General features: G+C 49.4%; 1 protein-coding gene across 4 annotated transcripts; it reads left to right on the forward strand.

Moving 5' to 3' along the window:
* Positions 1-2,598: 2,598 nt before the first annotated feature.
* On the forward strand, positions 2,599-18,787 carry Alad (aminolevulinate dehydratase). 4 transcript variants are annotated; one of them, XM_057784035.1, is made up of 13 exons: positions 2,683-2,755; positions 4,276-4,420; positions 8,999-9,183; positions 9,807-9,857; positions 10,390-10,486; positions 11,209-11,344; positions 11,448-11,531; positions 11,620-11,708; positions 12,245-12,300; positions 12,383-12,470; positions 12,551-12,637; positions 12,892-13,021; positions 14,025-18,787. In XM_057784035.1, the coding sequence occupies exons 3-13, from the start codon at positions 9,071-9,073 to the stop codon at positions 14,084-14,086; spliced, it is 993 nt and encodes a 330-aa protein (XP_057640018.1). In that variant the 5' UTR covers positions 2,683-2,755; positions 4,276-4,420; positions 8,999-9,070; the 3' UTR covers positions 14,087-18,787. The 4 variants fall into 4 exon arrangements, with proteins under 4 accessions (XP_057640015.1, XP_057640018.1, XP_057640016.1 ...); XM_057784032.1 differs by lacking the exon at positions 4,276-4,420 and having other exon boundaries at positions 2,599-2,755; XM_057784033.1 differs by lacking the exon at positions 4,276-4,420 and having other exon boundaries at positions 2,688-2,759.
* The last annotated feature ends 2,284 nt before the right edge of the window (positions 18,788-21,071 follow it).

Genomic DNA, 21,071 nt, shown 5'->3' on the forward strand with positions numbered 1-21,071 from the left:
TTGTTGTTTTCAGGTAGCCTTGACTGTCCCAGCACTCGCTCTGTAGACCAGGCTGGCCTTGAACTCACAGAGAGATTTGCCTCTGTGCGCCAGTACTGGGATTAAAGGCTTGAGCCACCACTGCCTAGCCAGGTATTAATTCTTAACTCCTATCAAACACCTCTGTTAGGTCTTAACCACAGCTCTATATCGTTCTTTTTTTTTTTTTTTTTTTTTTTGGTTTTTTTTTTTTTTTTTTTTTTTTTGGTTTTTCGAGACAGGGTTTCTCTGTGGTTTTGGAGCCTGTCCTGGAACTAGCTCTTGTAGACCAGGCTGGTCTCGAACTCACAGAGATCCGCCTGCCTCTGCCTCCCAAGTGCTGGGATTAAAGGTGTGCGCCACCACCACCCGGCTCTCTATATCGTTCTTAAGTCAACTTTATTTCACAAAGAACCAATGATCATTTGATATCCTTTCTTCATTCCATGTATACTACTTAGCAAATAGATCTTCCTAGAACATAACTTTACTTTATGAGATTTACCATCTAATCACCACCATAAGGCTGTTTGTGTGCCAATAGAAATGGAAAGGACTCGGTTAACAGGGTACTTGCCTAGCATGTTCAAAAAAAAAAAAGTTCTTCCTTATGTCTTTAGTTCATCCTGTCCCATCCCTTAGCCAAACTTCTTAACTGTCTAAGAGAAACCTTTTCTATCTGGAAGAATCTTTGAAGTCATCCATCAGCTTTTTCTCAGTCAGCCTACACCTCCCCATAATGGCACCTGGATTTTGAAGGTTTTCCAGCAGACCAAGGTAAATTTCTCATCTCTAAGCAGAGTGCTTCATGCACAGACACTCGCGTGCATCTGGGCAGTGGAAGAGTTCTTGTTGTAATCCATTCAAAACTACTTTGAGGGTCTGAAGCGATGGCTCAGCAATGGCACTCTTCTAGAGGACCAGGATCCATGCGGCAGCTGAAAATGTCTGTAGCTACAGTTCAAGGGAATTCCATGCCCCTTTCTGGCCTCCTGTCACTGCAGGCAGGTGGTGCATAGCCATGCAGGCAGGCAAAACATTCACACATAAAAATAAACACTTAAAAAATCTTTTTGTGTGCTATCCCCCTATCTTATAGGAAGTTGAAGCTCTTTTACGAGAAATTACTGAGATCATGGTCCAGTGGCCTTTGGCCTTCTGTTTTTATTTTAGTAAACTTTGTAAATGGTTGGGATAATTTCAGAGACAGAAGAATTACAAGGAGTGCAGCTCTCATGTACCCTTCATCTGACTTCTCATATTGCACCTTTAAGTCCAAATTTTCTAGTGGATGTTTAAAATCCAAAATGAGATTCACAGATCATAAAATTAACCACTTTGAAATGAAGATTTGCTGGTACTAAGCACATTTACAGCATTACACAGCTGCTCTTCCACCCCTCTCACTAGTGGGCAGTCACTGCCCCATGCCTCCCTCCACTCAGGGCCTCACCCCCCCCCCCCCAAGTCTTTGTTTCTGGCCTCATAAACCTCAGACTCCATGCTCTGAGCGCTCACAGAACTTTAACTTTTTGTTGTTTTTGTTTGATTTTGCTTTTTAATTTGTTTTTCGAGAAGGGTTTCTGTGTGTCCTGGAACTCACTCTGTAGACCAGGCTGGCCTTGAGTTCACAGATCCACCTGCCCCTGCCACCCGAGTGCTGGGATTTGTGCATCACCACTGCCTGGCTAAATTTTTAAATTAATCGTGTTGTCTGTTTTTTGTTGTTGTTGTTTATGTCAAGACAGCTACCACTATGCAATAGCATTGGTTGGCCTGGAACTCACTTTGTAGACCAAGTTGACTTCAAATTCAGAGCTCCGTTTGTCTCTACTTCCTAGTGCTGGGCTGAAGAGGTATACCAACCAGTCTGCTCCCTTTGGTCAGATTTTATTTGTTTATTTATTTATTTACTTTTTATTTATTTTTTATTTTTTGGTTTTTCCAGACAGGGTTTCTCTGTGGCTTTGGAGCCTGTCCTGGAACTAGCTCTGTAGACCAGACTGGTCTCGAACTCACAGAGATCCGCCTGCCTCTACCTCCCGAGTGCTGGGATTAAAGGCGTGCGCCACCATCACCCGGCTGGTCAGATTTTAATGTATACATTTTAGGTAAACATGATACCCCTGTCATATGTAGTTACTTTTCTTTATTTTCAATATCCACATCTTTCAACCCATCACAGATCAAGGGCTGGACAATTAATTACGCTGTAATAAGTTTGTCTAAAATGGGCCTCTGCTGCTGAATACAACAACTTTAAAGTGCATAGTCCACCAAAAGGGATCTACCCGCTGTGTTTTATCATCCTGAACATCCAATTTTTTTTTTTTTTTAACCAAAGAGCAACAGTCAGTTTTTTGCAGGAGGCTAAGAAGAGACCTAGAGAACTCTTCGGTGAGTTCGGAATGACAAGCCAGGGTCCGCCCAGAGGCTCCGGCCTTCTCCACTCACGTGAGGCCCGCGGGGTCGGATGGTGTACGGACCGGAGTGGCGGGGTAGGCGGGCTCTCGAGCTCCCTGAAGACTCCAGATTAGCCAAGATTCCAGCCTCGGAGCGTGGGCCAGGCCCAGCGAGCAGAGGCTGCCTTGAGGGGAGCGTAGGCTGCACGCCCGAGGGGGCGGGCAGAAGGAGAGCCGCTTCCGGGTGAGTCGCCCCGCCCCTACGTGGACTTGCTCTCTAGAGCGGGAGAGGCGGGAGTCAGGAGCGGAGCTGCGGCGGGGGAGCAGTGTCCGTGGTAGGTGAGCGGGCCCGTCCTCTGGCAAGTGGTGGTTTGGGTGGGCATCCCGGATGGCATTGTGCTTCTGACGCTCTGGCGCTGCGGCGGAGACGCAGTCCTGGTGCACCCTCTAGAGTGGGCGGAATCTTGCCGCTACACGGTCTTGTGCGTCCAGGCTTGGGGATTCAAAAGTGGGCTCCACCCGCCTCCCCTCTCCGAGGCCTGGAGTCTCGGAGCGCGAGGTGTCTGGCAGGCTGGAGAGCTGGGGGAAAACAATCTGCTCCTTCAGTCAGTACAACCACCCATTGAGGTCAGTTGAAGCCCCATTTTACCACAGGAAAAGACAGGAGGTCAAGCATATGAAAACAAGAGTTTGCCCTCAAGCCTTTTAAATCCCAGTTAACTCTCCTGCTACCAGCAGTGGTCAGGTCTAGGTCATAACCTCTTCCCTCCCCTCCTCCCTCACCTGGAGCACTCAGTCGGCTCATCTCTACTGGGAATATCATGTATGAACTCTGTTCTTCTAGGGTCAAAGGCCATAGTGAGAATTGAGGGCTGCTGGACTCCTGAATTTTGGACCAGATTTCCTGCTGCCCTGTTCTTCTGTCCTTCTCAGAGTTCAATTTTACCATTGTTGGATGTAGAAAGCTCCCAGCCAGAATTTTCTAGCAATCTGGGAAAGGCAACTCCTAGTTTGAAATGGCTAAACCATGGCAGGGGAGATTAAGCCAGCGGACTAGACAAGGTCTAGTTTTCTGTCCGATCCCTTCTAATACTGTGGCAGCTAAAGTATTCAGGTCCGACTGCCCATAGCTGCCTTTCCTGGGCCGTTTTGAGAATGCTTCAGATTTCCCAGCATTAGACCTTCCACCTAGCTGGCCCTCCTGAGGTGTCTATTCCCCAACCCTTGCAGAGCCTGCCAGAACTGGCACCAGCTCACCTCAGTCTATGCCAAGAGCACAGCCTCTGGAATCCTCCATGGGGCACAGCCTGGGAGCCCAGGCCCTGAAGCTCTTTCTCAGCCACACCTGGTGGCAGTCTCACCCCAAAGTTAGGGGCATCGCCTCCTGAGGAAGGGGAGACCTCTATGGCCCTGCACTGTCTCCAGGGAGCTCCCTTGACTCTCCTCCTTATCTAGCACATGCTGCTGGAGCCCCATTCTCTCCCCAGCACTGGCTGGAATGTATGTATGTCCTTCCTTGGTTGCAGGGCAGGGTCACAGTACTGTGTGCTCACCCCAGCTTACTGTGCTGCTGGTGTGTCAGACACACCTCATCGCTATCTCATCAACACATTTTAGATTTTGAAAGGGGGCATCTAAAAGGCCTTGCCCAAAGTTAGAGTCAACTCTGTGGCTGTTTGACCCAGAAACAGTTCTTTCTGTCCACTTCGGGCAGCTTGCTAGCAGAGGGAGGCTCTTTTAAATGAGGGAGAAGGTGAGCTTCCTGTATTCCTGTTAGTGCGTGGGATTAAAGCTGAAGTTTGCAAACTCTCTGAGTTTGGGGAAAATGCCCTGCCCTTGTTTGAGAATCTTCCAGACTCCAAAGGAACTCTCAAAGGAAAATTCTGATCTAGAATTGATTCTGTGAAGCAGAAGCAATTCCAGGCACCTCTCCACCGTGTGGACTTGAATGAAACACCTGCTGTGGCAGACTGGAGTGAGTCAGGAGCCTCGTCCACGGAGTGAGCCAGCTTCCTTCCATCCTTCATTTCTCCTATCCAAGTGTGAAGGGTTACATAGGACTCTTCTTTTTCTTTTTAATTTGCACTGACATCTCTCTCAGTTTTTTCTGGTGACAGCCAAAATAAAAACCTAAACATGGACAAAAGATATTACTCTTAATTTCAGTGCAGAGGACCTGGGTTCAGTTCCTAGACTCCACATAGTAGCTCAACAACCATAAGTAATTCTAGTTCCAGGGAATCCCACAGCCCCTTCTCTTGTGAGATATTTGATTGCACTATGTAAAGATATGTCAGTGTGATTGGTTTAATATACAGCTATACAGCCAATAACTAGCTAGGCCGGAGGTATAACAGGAACTTCTGGACAGAGAGCTCTGGGAAGAAGAAAGGTGGAGTTGCCAGCCAGATGCAGAGGATACAAGACATGCAGAAGTAAAAGCCACTAGCCACGTGGCAGCATGTAGCAGAATGGAAATGTGAGAGCTAGTGAGACGAAGCTATAGGCCAAGCTTTTATAATTAGTAAGTCTACGTGTCATATTTTGTGAGCTGGCAGCCTCAAGAAAAATCTATCTATACCCTTCTGAACTCTGCCATCGCTGCAAATGCATGATGCATTTACATGCTCATAGGCAAAATACTCCTAGGCATAACATCTTCAACATTTAACAAAATCCAAGTTGTGCTGTTCTGGCTGGGGATGTAGCTCAGTGATGGAGCACGGGGTCCAGCAGTTTAGGAGTTTAGTCCCTGGAAGCAAAACCACACCTCTGCACTCCTCCCCCCCCATAGCTCCCACAGCCCACACCTCTGCACTCCTCCCCTCCCCCATAGCTCCCACAGCCCACACCTCTGCACTCCCCCCCCTCCCCATAGCTCCCACCGCCCACACCTCTGCACCCCCCCATAGCTCCCACCACCCACACCTCTGCACTCCCCCCCCATAGCTCCCACCGCCCACACCTCTGCACTCCCCCCCTCCCCCATAGCTCCCACTACCCACACCTCTGCACTCCCCCCCCTAGCTCCCACCGCCCACACCTCTGCACTCTCCCCCCATAGCTCCCACCGCCCACACCTCTGCACTCCTCCCCCATAGCTCCCACCGCCCACACCTCTGCACCCCCCCATAGCTCCCACCGCCCACACCTCTGCACTCCTCCCCCCATAGCTCCCACCGTCCACACCTCTGCACTCCCCCGTAGCTCCCACCGCCCAACCTCTGCACTCCTCCCCCATAGCTCCCACCGCCCACACCTCTGCACTCCTCCCCCATAGCTCCCACCGCCCACACCTCTGCACTCCCCCCCCATAGCTCCCACCGCCCACACCTCTGCACTCCTCCCCCTGTAGCTCCCACCGCCCACACCTCTGCACTCCTCCCCCCATAGCTCCCAGCTACCTTGAAGTAGAATTTGGAGAACCACACAGCTCCTAGGTGGCCCTCCAAGTATTACTTTCAGGCAGATGGCCTATCAGTTGCTCCCTTAAGCTTTTACAGGCGATGAGTGAGAGCCAGGGAATGCAGGTGTGGATTCCAGAAGCCAGGTCCTGCTACAGAGAATGTTCTTGGGCAGATGAATCCAAATATGCACCTGGTTTCAAAATCTGGCTCCAAGCCACAATGGCATTGAGCAAGTTCCATAACCTCTCCTGGCTTCTATTTCCAAACTATTTCACTGAACGCTATATTGATTTTTGCAATTAAATGAGTTAAGTTCTACCTTCAGTGCTCTGTGCCTGCTGGACTCAGTAGATCAGTGTCCGCAGAGGGAGACCAACTGGAGCCCAGAACAAGGTCAAATTCTGGTTTTTTCACCAACTGGCTATATAGTGTAGAGCAAATAATTTTACCTCTCAGCTAACTCCTGGCAGATAAGAGAGCCAAGTTTTGCACAAAGTGGGTAGATAAATCCTTGCGTGTGCTAAGTGTGACATCTCTAAGGCGGCCTGGCCGCCCGTGTCCTGTGATGAGGCTGGCCCACCCAGGGGTGTGGTGATAGGGTTGGTCCTGTGTGGTCCTGATAACCCCAGCTCTACCAAGGAGGAAGATGGGATAAGATAGGCCCCTGAGCTAGTTGGGGGGACTGAGAAACAAACACCGCAGGGCGCAGCGAAGGAGTCCAGCGCTCTGGACTTGTTTCCACTTCTGATTTGCTGCAGGACTTTGGGTAAGTACCTCCCCTCTGGTTCTGGATATTTCCTTTGTTCGAAGAGCCAGGGATTCAAAACTACCAGCCTCCACTTTCTGTGGCTTTTTGTTTTTTTTTTTTAACTTGTCTGCTTAGTAGCCAAAGGGTATCTCCAAAAGCAAATGTCTAAAATGAAACTAGCTGTCCAACCCTTCATCCCACTACCCTCTTCCTGCTTTGTTCCTGTCTCCGTTGTCCCCTGGGTCAGAGCATCTGCCCTAGGAGACAGCTTCTTGGCTGCCTCAAGATGGCCCTTCTCTGCCTCCTGACCTCCCCCTGCGACTCTGCTTCCTGTATGATCTCCTCAGCCACAAGAGTTCTCTCTTTTTTTTTTCTTTTCTTTTTCTTTTTTTTTTTTTTGGTTTTTCGAGACAGGGTTTCTCTGTGGCTTTGGAGCCTGTCCTGGAACCAGCTCTGTAGACCAGGCTGGTCTCGAACTCACAGAGATCCGCCTGCCTCTGCCTCCCACAAGAGTTCTCTTAAAGGCGCGTCAGGCCAGTGCCCTATTTGCTGCTCAGAACGCTTGTCCCTGTCTCAATTCCTCCACCTCTGTCACGTGGCCCCTGTTACATCCGTGAGTATTCAGAACAGTCCACAGTAATCCTCACCTTTCCCCCTGCCGGATTCACACATCCTACAGAAGAGACCCCAAGCCCTGTATTCTACAGCTCTCCTGCCCTCCTCTCTGGGTGCCAGGATCATGTAGGCCTGGGCTGCCCCTGCCCACCCCCCCCCCCCAGGATTAGCCTATGACTTCCAAAAGGCACGTGTGAGGGTGCTGCTGGTGGGGGGGGCTGGCACACAGTAGGTGCTCCTAAAACAATGTGGCACCCAGGCTTCCTTCAGGCGTACATCACTTGTGAGGCATGCAGTTTTGTCTTGTGCTCGGTGGATGAAATATTTGCTCTGTCTTAAGAGTCCATATGTGGGGAGAGCGCGGTGTGGGAGGCAGGACTGCCCTGTAGAAGCTCTGTTTACTAGGGCAAGATAAGCCAGTGCCAACAAAGAACTGTTGCATAAGAGGCATTGTGAAGTGGGCAAGAAGGAAGCCACGCGGGAGAGGGGGAGGCTTGCAGAGTGTAGGCCTAGGGAAAGAGAGGAGCACGCCGTCACAAAACAAGCAGTTGGACTGGTGGAGTGCTTGCCTGGCGTTCACAGAAGCCTGGGGTTCCTGTCTGAGAATCACATAATCCTAAACCTTGAGGTTAGATACAGGAGGATTAGCTGTTTGAACTTGACCAGCACAGAAGGCTCCTTGGTGGTAAGCGCTCTTTAGAGGACACTGTACAGGGGAGGTACATGTGTGTCCCTCTGTCCAGTCATGCGCACAGTGCTTGATCTTGGAATACATTGTGCCTATTGCCACAGTTCACGTGCCAAGGCATTAACAGTCCTTTGCACTGGCAGCGGAATTCCAGGGCATTTTTCTTTTTGCTTATCTAAAATACTTGCTAAGCAAGTTTGAGGCCAGCCTGAATTACGTAGTGAAACCCTACCTCAAAATCAACACAAAATCCTAAGGCTGGGGCTGTAACCTAGTAGTTGCATCTTTGCCTCCCATATGCAAAGCCCCTGAGTTTGATCCACGGCACCACATTAAAAAAAAAAGGTCACGGGGCTGGAGAGATGGCTCAGAGGTTAAGAGCACTGCCTGCTCTTCCAAAGGTCCTGAGTTCGATTCCCGGCAACCACATGGTGGCTCACAACCATCTGTAATGGGGTCTGGTGCCCTCTTCTGGCCTGTAGGCATACACACAGACAGAATATTGTATACATAATAAATATTTAAAAAAAAAAAAAAAAGGTCACAAAACAAAAAAAGCCGGGTGGTGACGCACGCCTTTAATCCCAGCACTCAGGAGGCAGAAGCAGGCGGATCTTTGTGAGTTTGAGGCCAGCCTGGTCTACGAGAGCTAGTTCCAGGACCTGCTCCAAAGTTACAGAAACAAGTCTCCAAAAACAACAAACAAAAAAACAAAAACAAAAAAGTTAACCTCTCAATCTGCCTTAATCATGGGCGTTTTTCGTGGATTAAATGAAGTTTAAATGTTGAATGAACAGTACTTCTCAAAATATGTACAAGGAAGAATCCATTCTGTTTCTCTTTTATTTCTAATCTTCAGATTCTTTACTAAGATACAATTTAAAGTTGCCAGAAGTTTTATGTAATTTTTATCATTCCTGGGAGCTACAGCCCAAATGCTATCATTAGATTGAAATTTCTCTGAAACTTCTACAGGATTCCCTGCCTTACCTTGTTCTGGAGGGGCAGCAGATGGTAAAACCGTACTATAAGATGCAGAGGCTGGAGAGAGGGGAGGTAGAAACCTGAAAGAACTGTCCTCCGAATGTCACGTCTTATGCTTCCTGTTGATCCCCCACAGAGCTGAGTCGACAGCAGACACCCCGGAGCCTAGAGTCCATCTAGCGGGCTGCCCTGTGCCCTGGCCTGCACCATGCATCACCAGTCCATACTGCACAGCGGCTACTTCCACCCACTGCTGCGGACCTGGCAGGCCTCTGCCTCCACCATCAGTGCCTCCAACCTCATCTATCCCATCTTTGTCACGTGAGTCCCCAGCAGTGTGCCAGCCCCGGAGCAGCAGTCCTGTTGGGAGGAGGAAGCCTTAAAGTGGTCTGTGAGGTTGGGGACTATGGTCTTTGGAACCATACAAGCTCCGAAAAGAACTCAGTCACTCCAGTTGTAAAGTCAAGATTACCCTTGCCATTCCAGAGCTTTGGTGGTTAAAACAGGAGGAGGAAGTATCTGGGTCAAATGTTATGTCTGAGTTAAGAGGCAATTGTTAGCAACCACAGAAGATATTTGTGGAGTACTTACTGCATAGCAGGTACTGTGCTAGGCACCTGCAGTCCTGGCCTCTTCACAAGGAAGAAAAAGGCACCCTTATGCGTCCCAACTCTGGAGGGCAGGGATTGTTGCCTGATTGGCTCACTGTTCTTATCAGTACCTAGAACACTACCTAGCACGTGAGAACTATTGGGTAAATCTTAAGTGCTTGAAGAAATTAATCTACAAGGATCCAGGTGAAGCGCCTAAGGCTAAAGGAGATGCTTGGCTCAGACACAAGGACCCTCTGAACAGGCAGGGGGATCAGACATGAGATCCCAGCTCCCCGTCCCATCCTTCTCAGTCCACAGCCCTTAATCCATAACCCTCCCCAACTCTTGCAGGGATGTTCCTGATGATGTCCAGCCTATTGCCAGCCTCCCAGGCGTGGCCAGGTAGGGGTTATGGTGGGTGGCGGGGATGGTGGAAGGAGAGATTTCACAGGTGCAGGTCCCAGAAAGTAGAAGCACACTTAACAGGTGGCAGATATGGAAAGACACTGTGGAAAGAAGGATTTCATGGAGATTAAACTGTTAGCTAGTAGGGGAGGCAACCTCATAAAGTGACAAGCATCCCACCATCGGGGACATTGGGGCAGAGGCTGTTGTAGGCAGGAACTGAGCTTGAGACGGGAGGAGTCTGCCACAGCTAACTGCATAGCTCTGCCGATTGATCGTGACCCAGTTTGCCCATCTCTCTGGTGGGTATGCTGCTACTTGGTCCTGAACTGTGGGGCTTGCGCTCTCCTGGTACCCTACGCAGCTTGGCTCTTCACTGAGGACTTCTCACATGCTAGCAAGTGTGTTTCCACAGAGCTATACCCCCAGCCTGCAGCTTGGCTTGTAACAGAAGCACTATTCAAAGGCATGGAGGCCTGGGCAGGAGACCTGTTCCCTCAGTGCTTTGCGCTTCCTTGCCCTTCCCCAGGTACGGCGTGAACCAGCTAGAGGACATGCTGAGACCCCTGGTGGAAGCAGGCCTGCGCGCTGTCCTGATCTTTGGTGTCCCCAGCAGAGTTCCCAAGGTGACAAATGGAAGAGTGGAGAGGAAGATGAGGGAAGTGCCTGGGCTGGTAGAGCTTGCTGCTCCAGCTTGAGGATCTGAGTGCAGTCCCAAGACCCATTCTGAAAAGCTGAGAGGCAGTGCATGACTCTTGTCCAGTGCTGAGGAGGTAGAGACTGGGGCTCCTGGGGTTTGCGGGACAGCCAGTCTCCCTGATTGGACACCTGTGGCACGGTGGTACACATCTTTAATCCCAGCATGAGATTGGTACGACAGGCAGCCTCTCTCTCAGTTCAGAGCCAGCATGGTCTATACAGCTAGTTCTAGGCCAGCCAGAACTACATGGTGAGATCCTACTTCCAAAACAAAAAAATTAAACTAAGGTGGATAGTGATTGAGGAAGACACCCAGTTTTGGCCTGTGGTCTCCGCATGCGGACACACACACACACACATATAAGAAGGAAGGAAAGACAAAGGAAGGCCGAGGGAGGGAGGACTGAAGCGCTGCGCTCACTGTGGCCTTGCTCTGCTCTGGGCAGGCTTTGGGGGCCATAGTCGCATTGCTGTATTCTTTGCCTTTGACCCCAGGTCAGGAAGCTCATGAGTAGGCCTGTGACAGCCTAACTGGGTGGTTCTGCTGTACTCTGTAAATGGGGCTGGGCTTGTGTTCTTCGGTGGCAGCCAGCATACCTTCTGAAAAGGTGTGTAATAGATGTGCCGCCTTGTCCTTCCCCGGTTCCAGGACGAACAGGGCTCTGCAGCTGACTCTGAGGACTCCCCGGCTGTTGAGGCCGTCCGCTTGTTGAGGAAGACCTTCCCTGACCTCCTAGTGGCCTGTGATGTTTGCCTGTGCCCCTACACCTCCCATGGTCACTGTGGTGAGCTCCTGCATACAGACCTTGTTATCTCAGCCCAGCGGTCCCCCAGGGTGGGGACAGACAAGGGCCAAGGTGCACTCCCAATCACCATCTTGTCTCCCAGGCCTCCTGAGTGAGAAAGGCGCATTCCTAGCTGAGGAAAGCCGACAGCGGTTGGCAGAGGTGGCACTGGCCTATGCCAAGGCAGGTGAGTGAGTGCCGTAGTAGCAGAGACAGGGAGTTGGCATGTGGGCAAGAAAGATCCAGAATTCTGAAGGTCACCCTCTGTCCCTCAGGATGTCAGGTTGTAGCTCCATCAGACATGATGGACGGACGTGTCGAAGCCATCAAGACTGCCCTACTAAAACATGGACTTGGCAACAGGGTATGACCTGAGGGCAGGGCGGGGTGTGAGGATGGATGGACAGAGAGGGCCTGGGCAGCCCTCGGAATATGGCTCAGTCAGTAAAGCACTTGCTTGCAAGTGTGAGGAACCTGAGTTCGGATCTTCTAACCCATGTAAGAAGCAGGCATGGTGGTGTGTGTGTGTGTGTAATCCCAATGATGGGGAGGTGGCGCTTGCTGGCCTGCTAGCCTACCCTTGGTAAAGTTGTAGGCCAGTGAGAGATCCTATCTCAGAAACAGACGGCACCTAAGGAATTCTGCCGTTGTTGTCTGTGCTCCGCATGCGTGTGCACGCACACGTACCTACACATGAGCCAGTACATACAGTGCGTCTCAGAATTGAGAGCGACGCTGGGTGAGCCCTTTGGGTTACACCTCAGCCTCAGAGAAATCAAGGCCTAGTGTTCAGAGACTAGATTATAGGTCCTTTGATTCCTGCCTGAGGACCTTCCCTTATTTGACCCCTTGGATTTGGGAAGGGCTGACTCGGCCTAGACTCCACTGTCTTCTCTCTAGGTCTCTGTGATGAGCTATAGTGCCAAATTTGCCTCCTGTTTCTATGGCCCTTTCCGGTGAGTGGCGTCAACAGTGGTCTATTAAATTCCTGGCCCAGTCTCCTGACGCTGGACCCCAGCATTGTGATATTCTTTGCAGGGATGCAGCTCAGTCGAGCCCAGCTTTTGGGGACCGCCGCTGTTATCAGCTGCCTCCTGGAGCCCGTGGCCTGGCCCTTCGTGCCGTTGTGAGTGATCTCAAACCCCATACTCACCTGTCCTGTCCTGTCCCTGTCTCGGGCTACCCACACTTCGCCCTTATCCCTAGGCCCGGGACATTCGGGAAGGAGCTGACATGCTCATGGTGAAGCCAGGATTGCCCTACCTGGATGTGGTGCGGGAGGTGAAGGACAAGGTAAGGACAGAATGTAGGGTGGGAGAGGTTGTCCCCTATAGTGGACCCTAAAGAAGAGGGGGGCTGTAGAATCAATCTCTGAGCCAGAACAGGAGCTCTCTCCCACCCTGCTTAGTTCTGCCCTGGCTCATGGCAGCACTTAGACAGCTGTGGATGGACGGCTTCAGAGTGAGCTGGCTCTCAGTGGCAGTGATTCTTCAGACTGGGCAGGAAGGAAGGGACAGTCACATGACCCCATCTGCCATTCTCTGCAGCACCCCGAGCTCCCCCTCGCGGTATACCAGGTGTCAGGAGAGTTTGCCATGTTGTGGCACGGAGCCCAGGCTGGGGCCTTTGATCTCAGGACTGCTGTACTGGAGTCTGTGACTGCCTTCCGCAGAGCTGGTAAGCGGGGGGGGGGGGGGGTTGTGACTTGTGCCACAGGGCCTGATGGGCACTCTGCCCAAGAAAGAAAGCAGAAGTCTTGAGAAGCTCGGATTCTTTGCCCAGAAGTTTGGATCACCGGGCACAAATAGAGAAGAGTATGAGGAAGGGCAGACAACTGTGCAGCGATGACAGAAATAGGGCCGCCATACAGCTTTCTGTTTGTGAGAGCTTGGGCAAGCCGCTTTGTCAGTCTTGGGGTCCTGGTCCATAGGCTGGGATAAGATACCTGGTATATACTGTCCTGAGGAGTGCCTGAGATAATATGCAGTGTATATTCTTATTACCTTATAAATGGGAGCAGGTTTTGCTAGTATCACAGACCATCCTGGTCATCAGGGTGGGTTTAACAGCAGATACCGGTTATCCCCACTTACCAGAAAGGTCCATAGAAAAAAGCAAATTGAAGCCTGGCGGTGGTGGCGCACGCCTTTAATCCCAGCACTCAGGAGGCAGAGGCCTGCAGATCTCTTGAGTTTGTAGCCAGCCTGGTCAGAGCTAGTTCCAGGACAGGCACCACCAAAGATACAGAGAAGCCTTGTTCTCAAAAAGGGGGCGGGGGTATTATGTATGCGCAGTGCCTGCAGAGGCCACAAGAGGACATCAGATCACTGGGAACTGGAATTGGAATTGTGGGTAGTTATTTGCTTCCTGACATGGGTCTAAGTCTGGCTAGATCTCAGAGTGACGTGGCAGAGGAGAAAGAGCCTCAGCTAGAAATGTCTGTAGTTTGGTCTCAGTGCCGCACTGAGCCTCGGTTTCCCCAGACAGCTAGGACATTCAGGCTTGTGCTTGCCTGCTTCTTCTGTACATATCACACATCAGCAAATCCGGCCCCAGGTTCAGTCTTGGGCTGTGACACCATGTTGTGCCTCTCCATGGTGGTCCTTCCCTGCCTGGCCCTCCTCTCCCACATGTGCTAAGAGCTGATGTCATAACCCTCTCGTTTTTGTTTTCTATGTAGGTGCCGACATTATCATCACCTACTTTACACCCCAGTTGCTGAAGTGGCTAAAGGAAGAGTGATGGAGAGCATAGGGTTTGATCTTGACAGAGCTCCTTGGGCCTTGAGTGAAACCAAAGTAAATGCTGGAACTGTGACTGTGCCGTCTTCCTGACCGTGCTGTTGGCAGGCGCAGCACCGTGGGTGGTCCTGCCAACATGCTGAGCTCCCACTCTCTTTCCCACCCTGGCTCAGCCCAGAGATTCATCTCCCTGCTTCTGAGGTGTGGCTTCAGCTTGGCAGGAGCCAGGAGCCCTAGGCACAGGCCTTGGGCTTTGTGACGAGATGGGAGCAGCTGGATCTTGAACCCCAAAGAAGACTTATGCATTAGTGAGGCTCAAATCCCAGAAGCAGAGGGAACACACACACATACACACACACACACACACACACACACACACACACCTGAGAACTTCTGCCCAGGGCTATTTGGACTCAGCAGGACACACAGTAGCTTGTCTCTAGACAGAGAGAGGGGAGTCAGATAAGACATAACAAAGCAGTTGAAGTGATACTTGCTTAGAAGGAAAGGGTCAAGACAGAAGCTGCCCCTCAGCTGAGACCTCAGAGGGACAAAGAGGACAGATGTTCAGAGACCCCTTTGGGAGGAGGAGTTTTACGGGACTGGAGGACAGTCCAGGAGGAAGGTGAATAACAGGCTGGAGCTTAGAGTGATTACTTCCCACACATTTGGCATCTGATGACAGCCATCTTAAAGATGCTGAGGTGGTTTGCTGTGGTTTGATTTGCTCCACTAAGTACTGAATACTCACCTATCAAGACAAGCGCTCTGCCACTGAGCTATCCTAGCCCTTCAAGAGAATCTGGAGAGCTGGGAGGTGGGGTGGCACATGCCTTTAATCCCAGCACTCGGGAAGCAGAGGCACGCTGATCTCTGAGTTCAAAGCCAGCCTGGTTTACAGAGCAAGTTCCAGGACAGGCTCCAAAGCTACAGAGAAACCTGTCTCGAAAAGAAAAAAAAAAAAAAAGGAAAAAAGAGAGAATCTGGAAAGAGGACTAGAGATTTTGGTGGAAGGGAATAAAGGACAGGAGGGAGTGGGAGTGTCTTAAGCACCGGCTGCTTTCAGTTTACCTGACATCTGACACGCACTGCCACTAATGAACATTATAGTTGGGGCTAGTTTGCAGCTCACCCCACTTCAGAGTCTTCATTGTAGCACCAAAGCAAGTTCAGTTCAGACTCTAAAGCGAGATGAAATCTGTTTTTAAAATGTAGAATTATTGGGTTATAAACTGGCAGCTTCTGCGGTCAGACTGGTCCTAACTCTTGGTAACTTTCATTAGAGCTGTGACTGACCCATAAGAGCTGAGCTTCCTGTTTCTCACCTTGTGAAGGGTAGCCTCCAAAATCAGGTTTTTTAAAAGTTGTTACTGAGCTATGTATTTTTCTCCCCTTCCCTCCCTTCCCTCCCCTCTCCTACCTACTACCCTCTTCCACAGTCCCCCCACTCTCCCAGTTTACTCAGGAGATCTTGTCTTTTCCACTTCCCATGTAGATTAGATCCGTGTATGTCTCTCTTAGGTCCTCACTGTTATCTGGGTTCTCTGCAAAATCAGATCTTAACAGTCCTAAACATTCCCTTTCTGGGAGCCTGAGCCTAGATCGATGGTCTGGAGCTCAGATCACTAATTTGAGACACCCCATCATTGGGCCAGAAGTATACCAGACTAGAACTGTCTTATCTCCTAGACGTGTTCCACCGCCTCTGAGCTCTTCTCCAGTTAAAATGGTTCATGTGTTAGGGGTGGCTTTCCTTGGCCATCCCAGAGCCATCGTCACCAAGTCAATGCAGAAAGCCAGAAGGTGTGCTGCCCCGCAGATACAACATGTTAACCGATGTACCCAGGAACTTATTGTAGACACTGAGCAGACAGACACAAGTGAAGTGTGAAGGTCACCAGGTCCCGACCTCTGAAAGTTCAGAGAATTGTTCCCTGAAGGACCAATATTTGGATGAGCAGCTAAGCTGAGACAGAATTGGGCAAGAATGTTCTAGGGAAAGAACCATTGTGTAAAGTTCCTGGGACCCAAAGCTATGAACACAGGACGAGTGGCTGGCATACCAGGAAAGATACAAGCAGGTGACCTCAAGAGTGGAGCTTCAGGCCAAACCACATGGGTTCAAGGTCACATTTCCCTAACTTTATTCCAAGAATGTCAGCAGAATGACCTCAACACCATGACATGATACAGATGAGGTGTTTGAGTGGGCTAAGTGACCATAGGGATGCAAAATAGATTTTTTGTTTTTTGGTTTTTTGAGACAGGGTTTCTCTGTGGCTTTGGAGCCTGTCCTGGAACTAGCTCTTGTAGACCAGGCTGGTCTCAAACTCACAGAGATTCACCTGCCTCTGCCTCCCAAGTGCTGGGATTAAAGGCGTGTGCCACCACCGCCCGGCCAAAATAGATGTATTTAGGACATAATTAGGAGGTAAATTGGACATGAGAGATGAACTTGCTTGTCTAGGTGGCAGGTGGGCCATTTAGTGGAGAAAACAGGTCCAAGGTAAGTTTAGCTTGGGATTCTTGGCAGTGACAAAGGTCTGTCTAGAGATTTGATGGCACTTCTCCAAGGCCGTATTTATGGCAGAACTGGGTAAGACCACAGCTAGAAAGAAACCCAGATGTTGCATTCTGACCTGACTCCAAAGTCTCTGCTTTTAACCACTTCTTGACACTCTCCAGTAAGCAGCAGTGAACGCATGGCTGGCGCTTGTGTGTGATCAACTTTGGCATGACAGGAAGGCCCAGGAACCCATTTTCCTTCAGGTGTCAGTGGCGCCCCCTGGAGTCTTGTCACCTAAAGTGTCCACTTGGTGGCATCTTTAGAAAGCAGTCATGGGCAGTTACATCTAGCTTAGGGTAGGAGGGGCAATTGTGCCCATGAAGTTAGAGCAGGATGATTGCCAGGACTTCTAGACGAATCCCAGCTGCAGGGTAGGGTTATTTTTTTAAAATCAGGAAGGGACAGAGTCTTCTGGAAAGGTTGCCGTCTTCCTTCACAGACTGGCAAGGCATCCAGAAACCTCAATGAGTAAGACTTGGTTTTTCATTCTCAAATGTGCCAGTTTAGGCTGTAGCTTGTCTGTTTGACGAGCATTTTAACCAGCTACTTAACTCCCCCAAGTGGAGACCATGGGTTTCCAGCCTTTGTCCCACATGGACTGCCACAGGAAGGGCCTGTGATTTGTGGCGGACCAGATTCTGGGTGGGTTTGATTGCAGGCTAAAACAGTTAAATAGAAAAAACAGTTCCACTGGTTTTCACGCCAAGATCTTGATAAGACCAGAAGTGTCCCTGGGTCAAAGACTTACTCTTGGCCTTGTGTAGACTTTATTGCTGTAGATAAGCCTTCCCAGTAAACTATGTGAACCCTGTAACCCTGAAAGGACCCCTAAGGTTTGTAATCTCAGAAAAAATATCCATTCTGTCCCTCCCCTGCCGGAAGAGCTGCGGTTGCTCTGCTTGGTCACATGCCTGCCATTTGGCTCACTCACTATGGACTAAGGGGCAACAGTTGAGCTGCCCCATTGCATGAAAGGCTGGCAAGGCCCTGACTCTTGTACCAATGGTCCTCTCTGCCTGAAATGCATTTCCCTCTAAGTCTGGGTGTCTCCTTTTATGTGCTGAGCTGAGCTGGTGTCACTCACTTCCTCGAACCTGATCCAACAATCTGTCAAAACTTAGCCTCTGTATTTGGATTAGTGAATAGAACAAAAGCCAAAATAACAATAAGTGTAAAGGTTTACTTCTTGGAAGTGGTGAGATGACTCAACAGATCTAAGTGCTTGCCTTGCAAGCCTCACCTGAATTCAATGCATAGCACCCACTGAAAAGAGAGAATTAACTTCCAAAACATTTTGTCTTCTGACTACCACATGCCCACTTTGGTATTTGTGCGTGTGTGTGTGAGAGAGACAGAGAGAGTTATATAATTCTGTAAGCACACTGGGACTGGTTTGCCAGTTTGTGCAGGCAGGGGGATTGATCTCAGTTCCTGACTTATTCTGCATTCCATTTTCATCTCTTAAGTGTGGTAGCACATTCTTATAAACCCAGCATTGGACACCTGGGGCAGGAGGATCATGAGTTCAAGGCTATCCCATGCAACACATCAACAATTCACAAAATCACATGCATGAGCACCAAAGGGGTGGGGAGCATTGAGGTGTCATAAATCCTTTTTTTCTAACACTGAAAGGTAGATGGCCTTTGAGAATGCAAAACAAGAGACTTCTAGTTACTAGTACAGCCACTTCAGAAATCTATCTACTGAAAGGAAGCATACTTGATGAGGGTGTCCTGACAAAAGTATTTACTGGTGTTCTCTGAGACACACTTAGTAGGTTCACATGCGCCTGCTGTCTTCAGCTACTTAGATGTGAGGATCATAAGCCAAGGTTGGAGACCAACCTAAGAGAAAATTGTTGAGAACACTTTCTAGTATGTGTGATCATTCCAGACTGGAACTAACCCAGTGCCATCAGCATTGAGGTGTATTCTATTTTAATAATGGAATGTTAGGGCTGGAGAGATGGCTCAGAGGTTAAGAGCATTGCCTGCTCTTCCAAAGGTCCTGAGTTCAATTCCCAGCAACCACATGGTGGCTGACAACCATCTGTAATGGGGTCTGGTGCCCTCTTCTGGCCTGCAGACATACACACAGAATATTGTATACATAATAAATAAATAAATAAATAAAATAATGGAATGTTACAGTTCTGAAAAGGAACGAGACAGCCACACAGTGTGATGTGGATTAATAAAACTTAGAATCAAAGGAAGATACAAGAATGTGCCTGCCATGTTCCATTTACACAGCTCACAAACAAGTGAGATTACAATTAAAAACCCAGCTGGGCAGTGGTGGCGCTCACCTTGAATCCCAGCACTCGGGAGGCAGAGGCAGGTGAGTCCCTGTGAGTTTGAGGCCAGCCCGGTCTACAAGAGCTAGTTCCAGGACAGCTAGGACTGTTACACAGGGAAACTCTGTCTCGAAAAACCAGAAGCCCAGGGTGTGGATCAGTTGTAGGAAGAGTACGTCCCCAGTTCTGGTTCAATTCCAGCACCACGCACATAAAGAAGTGGGGTCATGGTGGGTCAGGCTTGAATCTCAGCACTTAGGATTGCTGTGGGTGAAATAGGGCACCAACATAGTTCTGGGCTACTGTGTGAGATCCTATCTCAAAAGGGCAAGGTGGAGGGTTTTGCTATCATTTAGGGGATAAGCAAGTGAAAGCAGACCTGCTCGTGGCATCTAGATTGGAGGGGGGTCTGGGTAGGGTATCCATACTGTTAAAACTCAAAAACATACTTAAAAAAAAAATGTGGTCTTAATATGTAGCCCTGGCTGTCCTGGAATTTGTTCTGTAGACCAAGCTGGCCTCAAACTCACAGAAATCAGTCTGCCCTCTGCCTCTGAGTACTAGGATTAAAGGCATATACACTTTTTCCTGTGTGTTTTGACTGAAACTTTAAAAAAGTAAATGAAAAATTAAAAGTAATAAGAGATGTGTGCCTGGCAGGTATGCCCCTGCCTGTGTTTCCTTAGTCTTCGACAGGAGCTCTCCTGGAGGGCAATGCTCCATTCTAAGAAACTTGATTTCCCAAAGAGAAAACAGCCCAAGCTAGCATTCACATACTAACAAGCCTGAGGGCATGGAATGAACTAAAAAAGGCTGAAACTGTAGGGGATTTTTGTAATTTAGTTATGGGATGAGGACATATTAAGTCGTACCCATGTACTGTTTGTGTGAAGGGGTCCTGCTCCATAGCTAAAGCTGGCGTGACCCCTGGAGTGACCCTTCTGCCTTGCCTTCCTAATGGGGCTTGCCGGTGTATGCCACCTGGCCAAGTGTACCTATCTTGGAACTTGCAAATCAAAAAGAAGGTAGATACAGAGTATCGGAGACCACCACCATCTTTCCTGTGATACCCCAGGACACTGGGACACCTGCAGCTTCCACTTCTTCGTTATTATTAATTGTATATGCAACTAGCAAACCTAGCCGCTTCTGGAGGCCATGATTCCAGGTGAGCAGACATACACCGACAAACAGTCTCTGGAGATATGCAGTGTGTGGCTCTGTGCTGTGTGCCGTGTGACCCCGAACAAACTTCTTAAACATCCAGCAGTCTGTTTTCTCATTTAAAAAGAATCTTCATAAATCCTCAGAGGTTTTCTCTGTGCTCTGTCATGCCATCTTCATATGGAGGACATATGGAACGACAGGTGACGTTAATTATCTTGGAAATCCACTTAAAGCTAGCCTGGATTCTGTTGGAAGTTGTTTTGTCTAGTCCCCAGAGTGGCTGCGTTGGGATCTAAACTAAAGGGTTAGTTGAGGTGACCCTAAAAAGAGACAGTCAGGGATTCTGGATTCTGTGAAAAACAGGTGGAACTCTGATGTCCTGGCTACCCTTCCTACCTCCATTTCTGAGAACAACCTTGTGACAAAGTCGGTGTGGCAAGTGAGAGCCCCTGGCCCATGACTTTGCACTTTGTTTTCTGAGGCCCAGCGAAACAAGTTGAGTTCATCCAAAGTCCACAGAGAACCAGGAGATAACATATTTTAAGAGGGTGCTGGTGGGGGAAGGGCAATAAAGAGCAGTGGGAAGTGCCTCTCCCAAAATCCTTGGGGGCACTTAGAGCACGTTATGTATTAGCTTGATTTTCGTATAGGCAGGAAACTGCCGTTTCCCTGCTGTGTCCTCAGTGAAGAAGGAATGGGTCAGGCACAGAGCACAACGGCTTGCTTAGCACGTGGCGAATCAACAAAGTTGAGGGTGCAGCTTTGTTTGCTTCCGACAGTTTTTTTTTTTTTTAAAGATAAATGTGTGTTTCAGTTATGAAAATACAACTCTTCCTTACCCTTAAGACCTAGGCTAGACAAACTCGGTGGTGGCGTGTCTATAATCCCAGCACTTGGCAGGCTGACGCAAGAGATGTTTGACCTGCATAGTGGAACCCTATCTTAAAACTAAGT

Source organism: Chionomys nivalis, chromosome 11 (assembly GCF_950005125.1).
Source record: "Chionomys nivalis chromosome 11, mChiNiv1.1, whole genome shotgun sequence".
NCBI classification, from domain to species: Eukaryota; Metazoa; Chordata; class Mammalia; order Rodentia; family Cricetidae; genus Chionomys; species Chionomys nivalis.